This window comes from Hydra vulgaris, chromosome 09 (genome assembly GCF_038396675.1).
Source record: "Hydra vulgaris chromosome 09, alternate assembly HydraT2T_AEP".
Classification (NCBI taxonomy): Eukaryota; Metazoa; Cnidaria; class Hydrozoa; order Anthoathecata; family Hydridae; genus Hydra; species Hydra vulgaris.
Genome location: NC_088928.1, coordinates 39,350,574 through 39,374,620, shown reverse-complemented (window position 1 = coordinate 39,374,620; position 24,047 = coordinate 39,350,574). Strand labels below are relative to the sequence as shown.

The 24,047-nt window shown below is 27.8% G+C and overlaps 1 protein-coding gene across 1 annotated transcript; it reads right to left on the bottom strand.

Moving 5' to 3' along the window:
• Positions 1 to 374: 374 nt before the first annotated feature.
• LOC100213885 (chymotrypsinogen B) lies at positions 375 to 13,573 on the bottom strand. The gene is made up of 5 exons (XM_065805661.1): positions 13,384 to 13,573; positions 8,593 to 8,812; positions 1,354 to 1,565; positions 807 to 910; positions 375 to 713 (listed from the first exon to the last, which is right to left on the bottom strand). The coding sequence occupies exons 1-5, from the start codon at positions 13,445 to 13,447 to the stop codon at positions 471 to 473; spliced, it is 843 nt and encodes a 280-aa protein (XP_065661733.1). The 5' UTR covers positions 13,448 to 13,573; the 3' UTR covers positions 375 to 470.
• Positions 13,574 to 24,047: the final 10,474 nt, after the last annotated feature.

The window sequence follows — 24,047 nt, the reverse complement described above, 5'->3', positions numbered from 1 at the left end:
ATTCTATTTAAGTCTTTAAACGCAAAACATTTAGTTATATTGAAAGTAATAAAGCGAGGCAAACAAAAAAACGTAAAAATGGCGAACGTTTTATTTAATATATATTCGGTTAACATTGTATACAACATTTTAAACAAGTTATATGGAGTTTCAGCATTTTAGGTATTTTGCAGAACCACACTTTAAAAAAATTTGTTTAATAATAAAGTTAAAGTTTTAACAAATTAAAGACCATTTATTACGTGTTTTGAACAAATTAAAGAACATTTATTACATGTTTTGAAATATAAAATAGTACCTTATGAAAAGATTGCATTTTTTTACAACAGACAACATACACAAAAAAAAATTCTTTTGAAAAAACAGTATCATAATTAATGCAATTATCATTTATTATGAATTACTATTAATTACTTAAAGCTTATAATTTATTTAATTTAAAAACTTAAATGTAAAAAAAAAAGAAAAAACTAGTTCTTTGATATTGTCTTCAAAACCCAGTCTTTCAATTTAAAAAGGTTAGCAAAAATTGAGTACTGGTCACGCAATTCACTGCAGTTTTCAGATCCCCAACTTACTACTCCTTGCAATTCCCACCGATCATTTTGGTAACAAACAAATGGGCCACCACTGTCTCCATGACAAGCACTTTGAGTTGCATTTCCGTATCCAGCACACAAACTTGTTGAAGTGATGTTGTACGTAGCATGACGCTATAAGAAAGTATTAATGATACATTTACATACAATAATGATACAATCATACTTATTAAATATCTTAAACAGATACCATCAAGTTTGACTTACCTTCATTGCAATGGAACACACATTTCGGTTAACTATAGGCATTTCAGCTTGTTGCAGAATCGGAAACATTGTCGAATTATAATCTCGACTCTTTCGACCCCAACCTTTAAAATATTGTTTTTTAATTTAAAACTTAAAGTACTTGAAAACTGCAAAAACAGTTTAAAAAATTTATTTTGATTAATTACTTTAAATTGGGAAAGCTTTCTTTTGCAAAAAACTTTTAACACACAACATATAATCTTTTTTTTAAAGTATTGCTGTTTTGATTTAAATATTTTTATCATAATACATATTTAAACATAGTTTTTTATTTTAATATATAATTCTTGCATCCTAAAAAATGCAAACAACTTTATTTGATGCAACTGAACTCTTGCAATACTACGTTCATTAAAAAAAAATTTAATAACCTTCAAATACGAAGTAAAGTATATTAAAATAAAATTATCTGATTTAAGATAAAAAGCGTTATTTTAAAATTAAAAAATATTAAAAATAGCTGAAACAGATTTTTGAAAAAAAATTATAGTTTTTCTAGTTTTACCTGTAACAAAGCATTTAGATTTAGTATGAGGTGGCAATGATGGTAAACACACAGGGCGAATATAGTTGCTAAACAGAAGTGGCTTCTGCAGTTTTAAGAGTGCGATATCGTTTTTTAAATGCGACATTGAAAACACTGGATGTCTAATTGCTTTCGCAATTCGATAAACATTACGAGATGGTTCTAACTGTAAAAAATTTGTTGCACCAACCCTAAAAAAATTAAACTTAAGCTTTATAACTATAAATATATATATATATATATATATATATATATATATATATATATATATATATATATATAATATATATATATATATATATATATATATATATATATATATATATAAATATATATATATATATATATATATATATATATATATATATATATATATATATATATATATATATATATATATATATATATATATATATATATGTTTATATATATATAGTTAAAAGCGGGTACAATGGATGAATTTCACCCAGGCGCCAAGACTTCGAAGGCGCCAAATTTTTAATAAATACTTATTATTTTTCTGAGAATATAAAAATATATAAGTTTTATAAGAATAATTATATAAAAATTTATATACGCTATTTTATGTAATTATAAGTATATATTAAAAAAATTATATTATATATATATATATATATGTATATACATATACATATATATATATATTTATATATATATATATATTATATATATATATATATATATATATATATATATATATATATATGTATATATATATATATATATATATATATATATATATATATATATATATATATATATATATATATATATATATATATATATATATATATATATATATATATATATATATATATATATATATATATATATATATATATATATATATATATATATATATATATATATATATAGATGTAAATTATGTTAGTGTATTTTACAAATAGAGTGCTCAATGCTCTTAAAGAACAGAGCAATAATAAATTAGTAAAAAACAGTTAAGTAACTTTTTTCTTCAACTTGAAGTTTCACCCTTGCTGGATCATTAGGAAGAGTTATATATACATATATACATACATATATATATATATATATATATATATATATATATATATATATATATATATATATATATATATATATATATATATATATATATATACATATATATATATATATATATATATATATATATACATATATATATATATATATATATATATATATATATATATATATATATATATATATATATATATATATATATATATATATATATATATATTAGTAGAAAATCACTTAACTAATTTTTTTTCCATTTGACACTGTGTTACATCAACAAAGATTCATCAGAAATCTTTGTTGATGAAACACAGTGTCAAATGGAAAAAAAATTAATTAAGTGATTTTCTACTAATATATAATTGCTCTGTTCTTTTAAGAACATTGAGCACTCTATTGTGTAGAATACTTTTTAAAGTTGTTTAAATATATATATATATATATATATATATATATATATATATATATATATATATATATATATATATATATATATATATATATATATATATATATATATGTATATATATATATATATATAATATATATATATATATATATATATATATATATATATACATATATATATATATATATATATATATATATATATTAAATTAATTTGTATAATGTTATAAAAATAAAATATAATATATACTTTTTAATTTGATAGTAGATAAGTTAAAGATAAACATAAGAACATGCAAATTTCTAAAGTGAGTTCTTTGACTATCAAAACTTAAAGATTCGTTCTGAGATTAATCAAAACAATAATTTCCATTGCGTGACGGATGGAAACATTTAATATTGGCTTTACTGCATAAATATCTAATAAGTAACCCCAAACTTTAGATCCTTATTAATCATAAGTCTAAGCTTTTTTTTTTCTTTTATCAAAAGCAAAAACTCTTATATTACTTATTTTTAGGGATTTTTTTGTGTTTTTATATCAACAAAAATAAATTGAAATTAATCTATTACTTGACTATCGAGTTAGACCTAAACCAGATAATATATTAGTTGCTTCATTTTGCAAACGAAAAATAACTTTCTCTATGATGTAATTACAAACATAAAGAATATTATTATCAGCAAAATCGCACAGTTGGGTAACTTGAATAAGTAAAACTTTATTATTGCAAATAGGGCCAAGGATGGAACTTTGAGACACTACCGATGAAATATCCACTGGATTAGAAAAAGATGATCCTATTCTTCCCCTTTGTTTAAGACGTCTAATATAAGATAAAAGAAGTTTAAGACTTTTGTTAAAGAAACCATAGGCATCCAAGACATTCATAATACTTATCGAGTAAAACAAAAAGTCCATCCTGAATGCTATAACCTCTACAAAAACCACACAAAAGAATGTCTAACCTAGGCTACATAAATTAAAAAAATCAGCTTATATAGAATCATTTTCAAAAGTTTGGAAAGAGCTGGTAAAATACTTAAACTAGAGGATTTAATGAAGATGGAAAAGATGGATATTTAAAGCAATATCAGATAACAGATTTATTTCTAAAAGTTGTAGTTTTTGTCGTTAATAATTTTTGTCACAAAAATTGTTTGTTTTAATGAAAGTCGGGCAATTTTATTTATTTTCAACCTCTTTTTTGATATCTTGAACTCTCAATATCTCGAACTTTTTTCCCGGTCTCCTTTGTGTTCGAGATATCGAGACTTGACTATAGGAAAAAAGTTTCACCTTCAAATATTAAATGGTTTTAAAGCTATTTATCAAATAAAAAGCAATATAGTTATTTCAGTTGCGGAGAAACTGAAAATATGAGTATAACCTGGGGGGGACCCAAAGGATCAATTTTAGTACCGTTTTTAATTTATGTTAATGATTTAAGCAAATCTTGTAACTTATTAAACGCCATTTAATTTGCTGATGATGCAATTTTGTTTTATACTCATTATGATATAAAAATATTGTTTAATTCAGTTAAATTGGAACTTCTAAAATTTACAGAAAAGTTTAGTGCAAATAAATTTCAACTAACTTACCTAAAAAAACACACTTTTTTTCATTGTTTGCAATGATGCAATAAAATTCCGTTAAAACTTCCAATACTTTGTATTGGCAGCCATGCTATAAACAAAGAACACTCGTTAAAATTTATAGGTGTATTCCTTGACGTAAATGTCGTTTGGACAGATCATAACTACAAGTTAAAAAATCATATTTTACAAAAGACAAAAACTGAAAGAGATTTAGGTGTTATAATATCTAATGACCTCAAACGGGAAAATCATTTTATCAGTGTTTAGCAAATAAAAAATAAACTAATATAATATATAAAAACCAAACTTATATACTTTGCACAGCAAAGTTTTTAAGTTTGGTTTTTTATATTATATTATATACATTATCTTGAAAAAAAAAATCTCAAGAAATATTGGTTTACTTTATAAAGGAAAGCTCGTATTAAATCAAGTTTGTTTTAAAATGTTATTTTTCTCCTTTCCCAGTAGGCATGCGTTGTCCGGGCGACATCCATCAGTCGTTTGTCACACTCCCAATAATTATTTGTAAAAATAAACATACTTAATACCGAAAATTAAACGATGATAATTATTTAGTTGGTGACCAACTGAACATTTTACATCTCCTAATTTTTACATTCAAAGTTAATAAAAGTGTTACACTTATTACATCACAGTATTACATTTTTAACTAGCTACTCAAAATAAACCAGCGTAGATTAAACAGATACTCAAACAGCACATATTTATTCAGCCAGCATAGATACTTAAACAGATGCTCAAACAGCACATATTTATTCAGCACAAACGTTTTTTGCGGCGACAGGATTTTCAAACTTTATTAGAGGATAAAAGTACGTAAAATAATTAACACTCAAAAACTTAAAACCCTTGAAATTCTGAGCGATTTCGAAACAAAACCGAACAAAATGTTCCAAATTAGCGAAGGGCTGCATGGCTTTTCCTGAGCTTATCTGGGTGGTACTGATAAAAATTATTTTTTCAAAGTAATTTAATTATTATTATCCTAGTCTAATATTGTTTCTCTATTAGTGTTTTGTATTTTGTCATAAATTTAACTGATTTTAATCAACTTTTTTTTTTACCCTTCTTAAAAAATGGAACAATAAAACGTAAGAGTTTAATGGTTTATTTTTTTAATCTTCTTACTTTTTATTTAGATATTTATTTTATTGTTATTCAACTGTTTATTTATTTCTTATTATTTTATTTTTTAAAAAGGAAAGCCTCATTATCATTTTATTAAGATTTCTATCAATATGTATATTTATACGGGTTTTTTACAAAGTCTTGGGGCTTGGCAATAAGAAAAGTTGTATCTTCTTCTTAAAATGATTCTAAAGATCATTCGGTATACAGTGAAATCTTCTTAAAGATAACACTGTAAAAAGGACATACCTCTTTGAGGCAGAGAGTAATTTTTTAAAAACTGATGAAACATTTTACCCAAATTTTTAGAAATATGCACCACTATTCGTTCTTTCAACACAATAACAAATGCAAATATTTCAATGTTTGCTTACAAACTTAGATGCTTAAATTGAGTATAAAAACATTTCAGTGTGCTACAAACTTTTTACTGTCTTGTTTTTCTGTTAATGACCAGGAGCATGTTTTAAAAAATAATAAATTTCTTGATGGTGAGGACAAACAAATTAATTGAAGGCTTCTCATCAAAAAATATTTAAAATATTGTCATATATACATTTTTTTTAAAGCCAGTCAAAGGGTTTGTTAAGTAAGGAAAACAAGTACAAGTTACAAAAATTAAAACAACAATTACTTATGCAGTTAGAAAAAAGGCTGACCAACCTCGGGGCAATTCTTGCAATAAAATGAGGGGGACAACCCTTAATAACTGCCGACTGAAATGTGTCAAATACCAACTAGCCGATTATATTCCTTAAAAAACCGAGTATGAGTAAAAAATAACGTTCTTTGGGGAGGGGGGGAGGTCTCACCTCCACACATATTTTTATAATTGCTCCTGAGCCAACCCATAGCCATCTAAAAAAGTGTCATTTGACGCTCTTTAAAAATTACAGGATTTATCACGCTCAGCTTATTTTCAAATCCTTAATCTTCTATGATGTCTAAAGTATTAGTTATTTGCATTTTTTATTAGAAAGCTTGTTTTTGTGGCGTGAAAGTATAAACAAAAGTATGGCAGATTATTGCAATGATGTTAAATATGAAGGAATCCCGACGTATTTCACATAAAAAGTAACCTTGTTAAATATTACATAATAATACATAAAAATAAAGACGTTAAAGGCAAAAGTCAATTTCTAATCATGAATGTTGCCGAATAGGAAACATTTACAATCAAAACTTAACATTTTGCTTTTTTGAAGCAGTTTATATATATATATATATATATATATATATATATATATATATATATATATATATATATATATATATATATATATATATATATATATATATATATATATATATATATATATATTAGCAGTTTTCATAAAAGAATGCAGATTAAAAAAGCATCAAGTTTAAATAACTTAAAAGAAATAATAATTAAATTCTAAATAAAAGTTTTTAACAACATGCTTTATATATGTTTTTCTAATTGTTACGAGCAGAAAGAGCAAAATACATAAGTACTTTTAATGTACCAATGCAAGTGTGAGATCCAAGAGTGATAGCATAAATTTACTAGGGTAGTTTGATAATTAAAAAAAACTTTTAAAACACAACTTTTATAAATATGTATAAAGATGAGGATGTATAAAACAAGCAAACACAGTTTGATGCACATACAAATTTAAAGAAAGACATGATAAGGATTGCATTAGAAATATTGTTTTGTATTAAGAAAAGTTATAAGTTAGATAAATCTAATTACTTCATTAATCAAAGTTATTTCATTAAGTCAAGATTTTTAATCAAAATTACTTCATTCCCAGTGGGCACGGTACGTTTTTTAAACGTTCTGCGGAATTTTTTTAATTAGATTTAAATCTAATAAAAACGTCCAAAGAACGTTATAAAAGGCTCCTTACCCACTGGGTTGTCAATATTTTTACAGAAGGAGCAATTACAGCTTAAAATTACAAGTTATCGAGTAGTTGCAAAACAATTGTTGCTATTTTGCTTTAAAAAATGTTTCAATTATGCTTGAAAAGTTAAAACTTTTCAGAAGTCAATATACCACATTTAATAAATGATATAAAAAGAATTTTTAGTAAAGAAAAAAAGAAAGAGAAAAAAGCGTCACAAACTTGAAACAAACTTCGTTGAGTCCAAATATCTAACTTCTATTAGAAAGCACAATGAGACAGTTATGCGAAGATTTTGACAATTTTTTTTTTTGAAATAGGTTTATTAAAATTATAGCATTAGTTTCATTGGGTGCATATCTTCTTAAAAATGGTAAAACTTTAAGAATATATCCATAGGCTATGTTTTAATAAAACTTTCTGGCACTTGAGCTAAGCCATTACTACCAAATTGTATATACATTTTTAATAAAAGTCCTTCTTTCATAATCTAACTTTTACAACGTCAGAGGTTTTAGCAACTTCTATAATCCAACTTTTACAAAATAAAACTTTTCAAACCTCAAAATTTGCTATACCTGTTATATGCATACAGTCCAACACAATCTGCTGCTACTTATAACAAAAAACTGACCCGGCCAATCGGTCATCTATATTAGTCCCACACAATCTGCTGCTACTTATAACAAAAAACTGACCCGGCCAATCGGTCATCTATATTAGTCCCACACAATCTGCTGCTACTTATAACAAAAAACTGACCCGGCCAATCGGTCATCTATATTAGTCCCACACAATCTGCTGCTACTTATAACAAAAAACTGACCCGGCCAATCGGTCATCTATATTAGTCCCACACAATCTGCTGCTACTTATAACAAAAAAACTGACCCGGCCAATCGGTCATCTATATTAGGCGGACAGTTTTAGAGAGACTCCAATGTATTACCTATTTTATTATTTTGCTTACATGGGCTGGGCTAATGCCTAAAATTTAAACTACAATTCAAAAATATTACACTTTAAAGTTTTAAATTTTTTTGTTACATGACCACATTTAAAAAACTTGATTCATGCTATCTATTTCATAAAAAATAAGTTTTTTTCTTTTTTTATTTTCTACAGTAGTTTAAGCACTTACACGACATCTAGGTTTTTAACTTCTAAGGGTTCTGATCTTATTAAGCAATGAGAAGCAGTAACAATCCATAATGGATTAATTATTGCTCCACCACAAAACGGACTTTCATTGTACGATAACAATACCTGCCACGGCCAAGCTCCATTTTTGGCATCTACACCGCTTATAACTCGACTTCCTTGATAGTTTGTATATCCACAAGAAAATTTATGTCCACACCCTAAAAAAAAATTTTCACATAAACACTTGCTTTATCTCCTCTGTTAATTTTGCCAGTTGACTTCGTTAATTATTATTCAAAAATACATTTAATTTAAAATTTTAAACTAACGGAATGTCTTCTTGTCAATGAGGACCGGCGTTTGTTGCAAAGAACATCTAGTTAGCCAAAAATTTTGAGAAATCAACAACAAATTTCAAAAAAAATGTAAACGAGAATAATTTAGTTTTTGTTATCAAAAAAGTAAAACTTTTTTCTCTTTTTCTCGAAATCTATTGGGTGTTTTCGAAACGGTGACATTTTTAGAGAAGTCTCATGGTTCTTTTAAAAAAGAATTATTTCTCGAAAAATTCCTTTTATTTTTATGGTAAAAAAGATTGTATGCGAAAATTTTATAGTAAAAAAGATTGTATGCGATAATTTTATAGTAAAAAAGATTGTATGCGATAATTTTATGGTAAAAAAGATTGTATGCGATAATTTTATGGTAAAAAAGATTGTATGCGATAATTTTATGGTAAAAAAGATTGTATGCGATAATTTTATGGTAAAAAAGATTGTATGCGATAATTTTATGGTAAAAAAGATTGTATGCGATAATTTTATGGTAAAAAAGATTGTATGCGATAATTTTATGGTAAAAAAGATTGTATGCGAAAATTTTATAGTAAAAAAGATTGTATGCGATAATTTTATAGTAAAAAAGATTGTAGGATAATAGATTGCGATAAATTTGTTGTTTTAATTGTTAGCTGCTCATTTATGGTTTTAATTTATTACAATGCATTAATGCGGGGCTCCAGATCAGAGTTAGAGAATGACTTAAATGGTCATTTATTCTTGTTTAAACTACATCTTCAACCTTGACAGTTGTTTTACAAAATGGGGGACAATGATCTTAAAGTTATGAAATTAGTGTGGTCAAGCAATTCTTCAAAGTGCTTCTGGCACAAATTAGTGATTCAATAAGGTTTTGTGATTTTGGCGGGAGTATCTTCCCCATTTTCTTGGGGAATTTATTCTATAAGCACATCGAGGTCTCTCAAAAAATTGGGAGTTTTTGATAATGTGATGCAAAAACTGATTTAGAAACACCCAAGCTAATTGACATAAAACTTACAATAAAACTTTAAGTCTAACCGAGGAAGAACTAGCAGATGACCCACTGGGTTTAGAAGCGTGCCAAACTGTTGGGGAGAATGTACAAATCAGAACAAGCTTAATAGTTGATTAGAAAAAAAATGCATTGTTTTTAAAATTTTTAAATAGAATACAAAAATATTTGTTAATTTAAAATCTTAAATTAATTTTAGCTTGCAAAAGTCAGCACTTGAAAGGAAGCTGCATTCCTACAATGCTATGCACAAAAGCCCTGAGAAGTACTCAACAAAATGTCCTTACAGTGGTTGTAGTTGGTGAAAAGAATACAAGGATCAGTTACAACTACTGGTTGAGCTGTCAAGAAAAAGTTTCATTCCAGCTACTTCAAGCAGCTGTGAAAGGTTGTTTTTTCTCAGAGTGGCACTACAATTAGTGCCAAAATAATTAACTTAGATTTGAAAAGTCTAAGAAGCTGACTCTCATCAAAGTGAACTATTCTCTAGTGTTGCGTAAAATAAATCTAAAGTTATTAACTGACGAGAAAAGAGAACAGATGGACTAAGAAATAAAGAAAAAGAGGAGAAAAAAAATAAAAAAGGGAAAAGATGCAAACTCGCCATTTAAGAAGAGAAGATTTTTACAACAGCTATACACAGGTAAGTTCTAAAGACAACAGCAGCACGGCCAGTTCCAAAAAGGTTTAAACTCTAAGTAAAATTAAAAGTGTCTATTGGATTTAAAAACTTGTTTATAACAAGCTCTAACGTTTAAGAGGTTTAACAGTTAAGATATAATTAGCGACAAAAAGTAAAAGTTATTGACTTTTAACTATTTAATATATTTCTCAAATTGAACCTTAGTTACCCGAAAAAAATTTAAAATTTTTGTTTATGATGGTGTGAAATTTTTTTTGAAAATTCCTCGCATTTTTCAACACGATTTTTACTCATATCCAAACGCCGATTCCAAGTTGCTAAAGTCTCTACTAAAAAGTTATATACTGTTTATTAAAGTTGTAACGTATTTGTAAAAGTTATACAGTTTTTATTAAAGTTGTAAATATTTTATTGAAATTATTTTTTTTTTGATTATTTTTTAGTCAACGCAAAGTCGTAAAAAACTTGATATGAATAAAGTTAGGTGTCTTAAAATTTTGAAGCTAAAATTATGAGATCACTTTCAATAGTATACACAAATTAAAATCTGCACCTGACATGCAAAGAATGAAATTTGATACAGACGTTAAAAAATTTATTTTTAAATAATTTTAACATTTGAATTTTATGAGACTCTTTTTCTCTCAAAATTTTATTTTAAAAAAACTTACATTAAATAACTTAAAAAAAAGTTACATAAATTTACGTAAACTTTTAAGAGTGAGATTTTAAAATTTTTTAATAATCAAAAGATTTCATATTTTCAAAAGATTGCATATTGTTGATCACATTGCAATTTCGTAACACTGAAAAGTGTGTTAAAACCTAAAAAATAATGAAAATACCAACTTTGTTAATACTAGGTTTGCGACTAAAAGTTCATTAATAGGTGTAACTTTGGCTTGTTAGCCTGTCTAACGGTTTATTTTTTTCACAATTTAAATTTCTGTGCTCCTCAAACACTTCCTCTTGGTTGTGACCATTGGTTATGAGCTCTATCGTTGAATTGGTTTCTTCTGATATTTGAATGTGTTCTTTATGAGACAGTTAGCCTGAGGAAAATAAATCATTATGCTATTAGATCTATGACTCTAGTTGTTATTGCAATAAGGAAGTAAAATGTTTTGAATACCTTAGTCATTCATATACTGTTAAAAACTATTTGTCAAATTTCGAGTTTTTTTAATAGATAAAGCATAACTTATCCAGATAAAATGGTCAATGAATTGTCTTTTATTATTTTTCACAACAAAATTATGCAAGAAACCTAATGAGATAATAAAGTAGTCGCTGTAACAAAATGTGAAGTTTTTTCTTGAAAATAAAGATTTTCATTGGTTTTCTTATCACAACAAAATGCAAATCTAAAGTAATGAATAATGAACTATCAAAAAAGTTATCAAACATCACACTTTGTGAAATATGATCAATGAAACACACAACGATTTTGACAAAGCAATCAAAAATGTTTTACATCTTTTTAAATAATCTAAAAGTTTTCCTGAAAAAAAACTTACGTCATCAAACTTTAAAAATGAAAATAAAAGAAAAGGATGGGGGTAGAGGGTGGGCTAGCCCCAGTTTCCCCTATATTAAAAAGAAACTAAACTTCTATGATTCTTTAGACAAAACAAACCTTGTTATTTCAAAGGATGTAAAAAATAAAATTTTAGCATCACAATCAAAATACTACGAGCTTTTGAAAAGATAATTATTGATACCTATGAAAAAAATAATAATAAAAAGACGAGACAAAAAAAAAACATTACAAAAAACGAAATATAGCAGGCGTAGTTTAATACTTGACGGATTGAGCAGTGGTGTTTCCAAAAAGTGGTGTTGAGCATTAGTGTTGGTATTTTTTATTATCTCAATTTTGTTTGGATTTTAATAATTTATTGCGTTTTTATTATGTTTTATTCAAAAAATTTTTTACAATTCATACTAACAGTGATCCAACGTAATCCAAACCTAATAAAACATGCGTAATACACTGAGCTGTAATGTTCTGTTGGCTCCATAAGAAATAAATACGATGGGGCAACGCCACGCTAACTAAACTTTGTTTCTTAGATAAGAACTCATCAAATTTAACAAATAAAAATTAAAAATTTAAACCAAAAGGATAAAACAAAGTATCAAAGAAAATGTGGCCAATAATATTAGATCAATAACTATAACTGATTATCACTTAGTAACAACTAATTCAAAAATAATTACTGCTTAATTTTCAGTAATCGTAAGATAAAATGGTAAGATAAAATAGTAAGATAAAATAGTAAGATAAAATGGTAAGATAAAATGGTAAGATAAAATGGTAAGATAAAATGGTAAATAAAATGGTAAGATAAAATGGTAAGATAAAATGGTAAGATAAAATGGTAAGATAAAATGGTAAGATAAAATGGTAAGATAAAATGGTAAGATAAAATGGTAAGATAAAATGGTAAGATAAAATGGTAAGATAAAATGGTAAGATAAAATGGTAAGATAAAATGGTAAGATAAAATGGTAAGATAAAATGGTAAGATAAAATGGTAAGGATGTTCATCAATTTAAATAATAGTTAGATATTATTGTAGTTTATGTTATCAAGTTTCAGTATGTGTTGATATATTACAGGAACAAAAAAGTTTTTTTTTTTTCATTCAAATTATAAAAATAACAATATAGTCATATATCTTGTTTTTAATTTTTTTATTATATTGGTTGGATGGTCACATTTCAAATCGTGATGGCATGTTGTCATTAATAATTATTTATGATTAGAATGAAAAACAATAAAAGTAAGAAAAAAAAAACAAAAAAACTTACAAACATTAACTAAGCCACTCAATATCACAATCAGTAGTATGAATTGTTTTGATACACTAACCATTTCTACAGAATATTTCAATGTAGATGTTTTTCAAAGATTCTCAAGTAACTTTTTTCAAAGATTCTTAAATGTTGGTTTCACAAACCGCACCCATATACATGAAACCGCAATATATATGAGAAATGTAGTTGATCAATTACTTTTCTTTTTATTTAGGCAGATAGCAGCTTGTTGTAAAAGTTGTGATATAATAAAATGTTTGTTCATTTAGTTCTAGGTTGTTTGTTAGCTTCCTAGGCAATTGTTTAGTTTTCACCTGTTTGCTCCACGTAACGTTAATAGTTTTTAAATGTTAGAAAAATAACATTATAAAATGGTAAGATAAAAAGCAAAACAAGGTTCCTTTTAGAGTTAAAAAAAATTGAGCATATCCTTTGTTGCTGTATTTAGTACTTTTTAAGTATGTAACTATCCTGTTAAAAATATGTCAAATTTGGTCTTATTTTGCATAATATTCAATAATTTATAGGCTCTTGAAAAATTTATTTGCTGTTTTAATTTTAAATCAGTATTACACCAAAACTCCTTTCCTTCACCTCCCCCTCCCCCCATTCCCACCATTTTATAAAGAGATTTAACTGTTTTCAACAACATCCATAGTAGGTGGGAAAAGCGAGTCAATAACTTTTTTCATTTCTTTAACAAAAATTATTATCTCTAAACGAGTAATTTGATTTTTACCTCCTTTTTACATATAGAATTTATTTAATTGTAGTTATTGATCGCAATATAGAATTAAAAGTTGTTTACAGAAAATTATTTACTGTCTGCCATGCTGCCGTACGAAAATGTTGTATCATAAAAATGAAAAATTAACCTCGTAACCGTAAACTAAAATGTTTACCAGGCTTACTAATTGATTATTGTTATAAAGTTATTGTATCACAATTATAAAAAATGTTAGCAAACGCTTTATAACGATTTAACTATTACAAGGTTAGGTTGCACTACTTTCTTTTTAACAGATTTTTTTTCTCGCATTTTTATTCAGCACGACATCATGGCCTACCTAATGTATACAACTTTATATTTTGCATTTTCAACAATAAATTAGAAGTACAGTTTAGTATGTTGTTTTGAATAAATAATTTATATAAAGTAAAAGTTGTAATAGTGAGAACAAAGAATCGTTAACAAATTAGTGTTGTTGACTTTATTTAAAATATTCAAGACATTATGTGGCGCTACTTTTTTTATTTTCAATAAATGAAGATTTCATTTATTGAAAATAAAAAAAAGAACCAAATAGATCAAATTTATAAATAGACAAAACTGGATAACAACTTAGCCCTCTGTCATTTTCAAAAAAATATTTAAAACGTTAAAAAAAAAGATTTCGTTTAATAAAAAAGTAAAGTCGAATACCAGTTATACATTCAAGTGCTGTAGCAAAATTGTCTATTACCAACAGTATATATGAAAGGTAATTTCCAACAAAATTTGTTTAACCCAATAATCAAAGCGACAATTGTTCAAAAAAAAGATTTTTTTGTGTTACGAGATGATATGTGTTATAATCATGCAAGTAATGTTCTTGCATTTAATAATTTGTTATCAGAAAATGAAAATGGATTTGATACCCTCTCAATTTAATTCAACTGCAAAAATGTTTTTTTTATCCAATGATGTTGTAAACCATTTTAAAACATCAGAAATAGCTTGGTGAATTAAAAGGGGTCTTTTTGGCTTCAAATTTAAAAATGACATAACAGTTAAAGGTAGAGAAGTATCTTAAATATTCTATGAAGTCCATAAAAAAGATTTTATTTTAGATGCAGATTTGCATAATGCTTCAAAATTAATTAATGATTGTACTGCACCAACAAAAAATTTAAAAAAAAATTTGATCTTGCTTTTCAATGAAACCATAACAGCTAATTAATTTATACTTTCCTTTAGCAGCATTTTGTATATTTAAATTACTTTCTAATTTGCCAATAAAAAAATGATTTACAATTATAGTTTATAAAAACAAATATTTACATGACTGGGGCTAGAAAAAGATAAAATTAAATTTATCACCAAGACCCAATTAGCAATGTTAGCTTTTTAGGCTATTTTGAAGAATAAAAAAACCTGAACTTTTACGAGAAATGACATTATTGATTGATAGTTAGAAAAAATATAAAACTTTCAATTGTGAGAAATTTGCTATGTCTGCCTAAACTAGTTCAGCATTTCAACAAACCTTTTATTAACTTTTCAAACGATTTTATGCCTATTTGATTAAAGAAATTTTAAATAATGGTTGTAAATTTGTGATGACTGCTAGATTTCAAAACGAATAAGAGAAGGTTTAGATATTCTAACAGAGGAGTAACGGTAGGTTTTTGGTGAACTTTAAGGATGTTTGTGAAACGAACTATCAAAGTTAAAAGTTTAGTTAGCGTTGATATCTGCAATAGCAATGTCAATAAAATATTTTATACTCATTTTCGGTCAAACTCCAGTGCTATTGTTTAAATAATGTATCTTTGCCTATTGAAAATCTATTTAAATGAAAACTTTCTTTGTTCTGAAAATCTAAAAATTGAGGTAACTCTTACAAACAAAGCAATAAGTAATATATTCTCCAATAATAAAAGAAATATACTTATAAAATCAATATGGATAACGTAAAATATTTTTAAAAAAGACAACACAGCAATCAAGCCTCAAAATAAATATAAAATTAGCAACAAAGATGTTTTTAATAGATTTAGAATTAACTCTTTTTTTTCACATTTGAAGACAGTCACAAGTATACACATTTTAACACTTTCGCAATTATGCACATTTGAAGACAGCCACAATTACACATATTTTAACTTTGCCACATTTATGTACAATTATATATATATATATATTTATATATATATATATATATATATATATATATATATATATTTTTTTTTTTTTTTTTTTTCTTTTTTTGTGGATATTTTTTCATAAAAAATAATTAAAATATGTATTTTACTATACCAAAAGTTTACGTTTACGGTGGCCCTAGCTAGTAGTGCTTAATGGCGTTGTTTACGTAAAGTACTTACTTCTCATCTCCGGTGATAACATGGTCAAGATAGTTACATGTGTGGTGTAAGTACAAGCGGTTTATTCAGGTAATTTGGAATTCAATTGCTGATCTAGCTGACTAGCTTTCACTTTGTATGATATTCTCACACTGAGCTTTTAAGATCATTTCCCATTTTGCGCAAGTGGTATCCTATGGTATTATGAACTAAATTCAATTGCTAAGCAACTAATGCTAAGCAAGTAAATAATGAAATATTTTCAACTAGCTGTTTTAAACGCTCCGAATCCAGCTTTAATGGCCTGTCGTAATTAGGTTAATCTTGCTAGGTTAAGTTTCTTTTATAAAAACATTTTAACCAACACTTTGGTGTTGCCATAAACATTATACTTTAACCTATCTAATGTCACGTATATCATGGGTTTCAGCTGCTGAGTGGCCGGACTAAAATGCAGCAGACATTTTTTACAGTATACAGAAGATGCAATAGAGAAAAAAGTTTTAGTTCAACTTTAAATTTTTGTAAGAACAATTTGTAGCAACCAAAGAACAATAACCAGCTCTTAGATAATTCTTCAATATTAGCATGTTTTGCAAACCTACAACATCTAATAGTTTTACTTGTAATATAAATTTTATGTCATCAATTAAAGTTTCAATACATTATACATCAAATCGTTTATAAATACAAAACAATAAAATCTTCAAATATTTACTTATTACCATCCATTTTGCTTTATCTCCAACAACGAACTGTTTTTTTCTAAATAGACTAGGAAAAAAAAAAGATGAGTCACTTTAGTAAAAGAGCTGTCGCAATCAGTTTTGAAGTAAAAATCAAATATTTAACTAAATTTAAATACTATTAAATTTAGAATTTAACTCGAGAGTCACCTATTAATTTATTCGATGAGTCACACATGTGTAGAGTTATATCCAATATTGTTTGCAGGCGACTTCAAGTTGATACTAGCCCAGAAAAGTTATTTAATTCTACTTTATTAAAAAGTTCTTTATTTAAATTTGATGAAATTTTTGTAAAAAACTGTTTTTGAAAAAACATTTAGAGTAAATACAAAAAAAACTTTAAATAGAATTATTTGACTTAGGTTGACTTTACTTAATAAAACAATTATTACAAGTGAATTAACCTTCTTAGGAATTATTTTAGATTTTAAATTTATCATATCAAGTTCCACACACAGTATACTGAATACAAAATCTCAAAATTGTTTCTTGCTATATAGAAACTATCTATTATATTATTCCATACTATATAGAACAAAACTATTTTTAGATACATCTGCACTAGTGTTTTTTTTTTCATTTATTTACAGCTTTCTTTTTTACTACAATAATAAAAAACAAAACATAATTTACAGTAAACTAACAAAACTTTACAGTAATCAAAACTATTCTTGAAAAATTGTATTTTTGATTGCAACAAAACTGTGCCTTACAAACTTTGCATAGGATACACACACACACACACACATTGTAAAGTGGGCAAAATTACATTAAAAAAGGGACCATTAACAAATGGAAACGTGGACCGACGTGTCGAAATTTTAAATCTTTGGTTTTAAGAGAAGGTTATTTGTCTGAAGAAAAGTCGATGAACGTATAATAAAGCAATGCATGTTTTCGACTGAGAAATATGGTAGATGCAGTGTTAAGGTGTGAGACTGTTTTAGTTGGGATGCCACAAGTGACATAGTAAAAATAGAGTAAATAATGACAAAAATATTATTTAGATATTTTCATAAAATCATGCTATTCTATAGGAAATTTGAGTTAATGAGAAGGCATCTTTTTTTTCAGAATAAAACGACCCAAGGTTTAAATTCAAAACATTTCTGCAAAATATTGTATAAGTTATTTGACTGAGTTAGAGAATGATCACATATTGAATGATTTTCTTCAATTACTAGATCTCTCTCTTTTCAGACTTTTATAGGATGAGTTAGAAGTAATAATAAAAAATAATACCTAATGATGCAAAAGATGCAAAGCTTTATTTGTGAAAGACATAAAGTTAACTTCAACAAATTGAATAAGTTGTTAAGTAGAATGCCAAGAATATACTAAGCTTGATTAAATAGGCAAGTTTGATATTAATTTTTATGTACCTTTAATAATTAGAAATTTTATAAATTAGTATGATATATATATATATATATATATATATATATATATATATATATATATATATATATATATATACAGTATTGGACAAAACATTTGCAACCAACATCGAACAATGCTAAAAAGTGTTCCTAATTTTACATGTCTTAAAAACGAGTCTGGAGTCATAGCATGCCATAACATGAGCAATCAGCTGACAGGTGACAGCACACAGGCAGAATTTCGTTGACAAGTGCCATTTTGCAGCGGACAAAACAAGTGCAACTTTTTTGGTTTATTTTATTTTCTTAAGTCTGGTCCGTGTCAACGTCACGGAAGTTTTTTAATAATTAAAGGAAGTATCCAGAAGTTTCCAGAAGCATGCAGAAGCTTCCAGAAGTTTCCAGAAGAAGCATCTGGAAGCATCTAGTAGCATCCAGAAACATCCAGAAACATTCAGAAGCATCCAGGCGCATCCAGAAGCTTCCAGAAGCATCGAAAAGAAGCATCTAGAATCTTCCAGAACAGGTTCACACAGGTTCATTTTACTATATAAGAGACATGTAAATCGACATGTAATTAAGTCAGTATATGGAAGTCAATCAGTCAGTATTATAATGACAGTTTATCGAAGTGAGTTTTATCAAAGTGTTTTATCGAAGAACATCAATGCAAGAAGTGAAATACAATAAGTTTTTTTTTTGTTTTTTTGTTTTTTTGTTATTCACCTCCTCAAGGCCGAGAAGGCCACTACAGATGAGGAGGCTACTTAATAGTGGTTTATAACCCTCTCCCAACTCTATAACTCCGAAACACAAACCTTGACGAAAAAGGCCGCTGCGCGGAGAAACAAGTTGAGCGCGGTATTACCAGGGACGTGATGGGGATCGAACTCGGAACCTCTCGCTTATGAAGCGAGCGCTTTACCACTACACCATTACCGCATTAGTGTTTCATTACATCAATACAGTCCACATCCAACCAAGACGTTGTGTTCCACAGACCATTATTGTATCATCACAAGGTAAATGTAACACGGTAAGCCTTGAGAAGCGTGATTATTTATTTTTATTATTTTTATGACTTCAAGCGCAAAAATGGCTCCCGACAGTCTTGGATTGGAACTAAGAAAGAAAATTATAGGCGATTACGTAAGTGAAATGTCACAAAAAAGTATTTGTGATAAATATCGCGTGAAAAGATGGACCATATCAAGACTATGTTCCAAATATCGTTCTACTGGGAAGTTGGCAGCAGATAACAAAGGTGGAAGACCGCGTTCCACCACTTCTAGAGAGGACTCTATGATCGTCAGATCCATCAAGAAGGATCCCTGGATATCATCAGTCGAGATACAAAAGCAATTAGAGCTGCCTGTATCGGACCGAATAATCAGACGACGTGCTGTTGAAGCCGGATTGTTTTCTCGACGCCCTGCAAAGAAACCGCTGATTTCACTAAAAAACCAGAAGAAAAGACTCCTGTTTGCTACATCTCATATTGACTGGAATGTGCAGAAATGGCGAACTGTCCTGTTCAGTGATGAATCGAAGTTCAACATCATTGGAAGCGATGGCATTTGCCGTGTATGTCGACCGGCCGGAAAACGCCTCGATTTACGTTACTGCCATAAGACCGTGAAGCATGGTGGAGGAAATGTAATGGTCTGGGGGTGTTTTTCTGCTAACGGTCTAGGTCTAATACATCGAAACGATGGAATAATTGACCGTTTCATGTATAAAAATATCCTGAAAGATGTTATGTTACCTCATGCTGAATGGAATATGCCAATAAAATGGATTTTTCAGCAAGACAACGATTTGAAACACACTGCAAAAGTAGTCAAGCAGTGGTTTCAAGACAACCACCTATCGGTGATGAATTGGCCGCCTCAATCTCCGGATCTCGACCCTATTGAGAACCTGTGGGAGATCGTCAACCGCAGAATTAATCGTGAAGGTGTCCGTAATAAGGATCAACTGTTTGAACAAATCCAAAAGGCCTGGGTAGCGATTCCACAAAGTTTCATTGACCACTTGATCGAATCTATGCCTCGAAGATGCAAGGCTGTGATCGACAACAAAAGATTCGCCACGAAATATTGATAGCGAAATACAGCTTGGTCAACATTTTGTTGAGTTGCACTTGTTTTGTCCAGAAGGAAATCAACTTTTTTTAATACTTTTGATTAATTTATTAATTTTCGTGTACAAATAATGAACTTTGTGATGAATAAAACTTGAAGAACTTTGTCTCTAAACGGTTACATAGTTATTTCTCTAAATTGAAAAAATGCAGCACTTTTATATAAAGAAACTAAATTAGCATTATTTGGTTGCACTCGTTTTGTCCGATACTGTATATATATATATATATATATATTATATATATATATATATATATATATATATATATATATATATATATATATATATATAAAATTAGATATATTAATATATGTAATACGTATTTACTGTAAATATAAGAAATAAAATGACAACAACAAAAACAAATAACAATAAGAATTTGAAAAAAAGTGAGACGTGGGATTTTTAACAAAAAATTATACATCTTTTGTATAATTTTGTGAATAAAAACTCAATAATAGTTTTAAATTTTACGCAATATTCAATTTCTACCTACATTACACCTCCAACTACTACTCTCCATTCGTTAAAAAATATTTTATTTTGACTTTCCTGATTATTAAACTGTTTGGTTGAGCAGCAATTTCGTATAAAAGAATTTCAAAAAAGTATTTAAAATACAAAAACAAAAAGTTGAAAAATTATTTCAAATTCAAATACAAAATATTTTCAAACAAAAGCATTTAAACTACTTAATACAAAATACTCTAAATCAAAATATTTAAAATAATTAAAAGATTTCAATTCTTGAAACCAGTTTATTAATTAAGACTCATTTTGAAAGTGAACTTTTAACTAAAGCATATGATGGGACAGTTGTATTAACAACTCTGGACAGTTTTTTGATAATTATATTTTGTGAGAATGAAATATGCAAATTAATGAATAATTAAAAGAATACTTAAATAAAAAATGCAACTCGCCCCAGTTCTTAGACCAACAAAAGCAATTAAAAAAACAACCAATAACAACAATTAAAAAAACAACCAACTGATAGAAATTATGTATTTATTTGATGATGTTGAGTTTTGAAGATGTTCTAGACGTTGAGTTGAGTTGTCAATCATGCTGCACTTTTTGGTGCTATTTTTGTATTATTGATATAATATTTGAAATGCATGTTTGACAAAATCAAATATTGCAGTTTGAATTTTTGCACTGATACCATTCACTATTTTGACTTACTAAAGTTTCGCTCAAAACATTACGGCACTTTTACACTTGACTTGTTTTGCTACTGCTGTTGTTATTAGAGTCGCTGTTGTTGATTGATTTATCTACTACTCATCCAAGTCTAGCTTACGTTGCTTCCTAGCTTACTTTGCAGCTTTTTTGCTGTCAGTATCTTTCAATTTTTCAAATATTTTGTATTTATTGAGACACTATCCTTCGCATCTTGGCATGTCTATACTTTTTCGTTTTTTTGTGTCGACGTGTTGGATGCGAAACATTTGCAACAAAGCGGCAGAAAGAGATTGAGCTAATTGAAATTGTCAACTTATTTTAGAATTTCCTTTTGAATAGCCGAAGTTATGTAGACTGCAGGAAAGTTGACTGCAGCGTTAACTTTGAAGCTGTTGCTATACAACGTATGCTGGTGCTAGATGTTGTTGGTGTAGATTCAGAACGCATCGAATGAGACGGTGTAGTTAGTGGTGCTGGTTGATGAAAAGCTTGTACCAATCTTTCCCTGATGTACCGTTGGAAAAAAGATGAGAACCTTCGTGTTGCAAGTAGTTGTTAGCTTAAGTTATGACATCATTGTAATTTCTAAACACCAATCGGTAATATATAGTTAGTAGTAATAATTTTATGAGTGTATCTACCAGAGTTAATTGAAGATTTTTCACCTATGCCATTGACACGCCTATAAAGAGTTTCGACTGGTATGCTGAATGATTGAGCAGCTTTGTTGAGTGAAAGTTCGTCATTCTTTATTTTCACCACTGCAAGCGCGACTTGGTCTTTGGTGAATGTTTTTTTTTGTTTAATTTTTTGCGTGCAAGTTTTTTCGAGGCATACAATTGCGTGTTACCGTGTTACATTTTCGAAATTTTCGAGGCATATATTTGCGTGCAATTTTTTTTTAAAGGATATTAGAATTAATTTGATAATAATCAATTTAAAAGTTGAATGAAGAATCTATAAAGATTTATTGGTCAGTTTAGACATAGAAATTAATAAAAGCTTCTCCATGGTTTTCCTTACATTGCGCTGCTGCAATTTCCAAACGTAGCCATTACTTTCATATCTATCAGCAAAACAGTTCTCTAGAAAACAGACACCTGTGTACTATTGCTAGAAACTATTGTAAAAAAGTTTTGTCTTTTTTACAATAGTTTCTACGCCAAAACCTCAAAACCTACTCAGATTGTGAAATCTTGTGTTTCATCTTAAGAATTAGACTCTCTTAACTTCTGGAGAATCTTTAACAGTATCTATAATAAGGGCAAATCTGTTGTTCTACCCCTCTTGCATTGTTCAGATTTTTTCACCTTACCTAAAGACAAAACTGAATTATTTGCTAAGAACTTTTTGTCAATATCATCTCTTGATTTCACTAGTTGTGTTCTATCTGATAGAGCCGACAAACACGTTGATCGGTTGCTTGGCATTCGTATCACTCCGGCTTCTGTATCTAATATGATTTCCTGCTTAAACTCTTCTACTCATTGTGGCCCGGACAACATTTCTATTATAGTCTTGCAGAAGTGTTCTCCGGAGCTGTCATTTATACTTTCAAAACTATTTAACAAGCCTTCTGGAAAACGGCATCTGCTATGCCTATTTTCAAAAATTCTGGAGAGCGATTTGACTCGTTTAACTACCGTTCCATTAGTCTTCTTCCTATCATAAGCTTCATTAGTCTTCTTCCTATCATTAGCTGTTAATATAAGCGTAGAGACGTTTAGAGTTCCATTTGTTGTTGACTATTTAGTGTTCGAATTCTTTAATTAAAATGCTGGAAACTTTTTTGACAAGGTTTCTAGTAAGATTGTACACTCTGATACTTGGAACGATTTGGCACTTGCAGTTTGGGTACAAATGTTTTTTTTTTAATTTGGTTAACGAAAGAAGTTTGCTGCTCAGTCAAAGCTGTCTGCGTTTGGTCGGTGTGGATTGGTTACATCAGCATATTGGTCTTTAGGTAAATTTACCGAATCAATCAGGAAGAGTTTCCTGCTTAGTTTGGCGTAGTTACCTTTCTTATAAATGAACTTCGAGCTGTTAAAGTGGAAGTAGTTGTAAGCATTTTTGGTTAATTGGTGTTGCCATATCAGAGTGCAGTGGTATTGTGGGGCAATAACAAGAGGAGGAC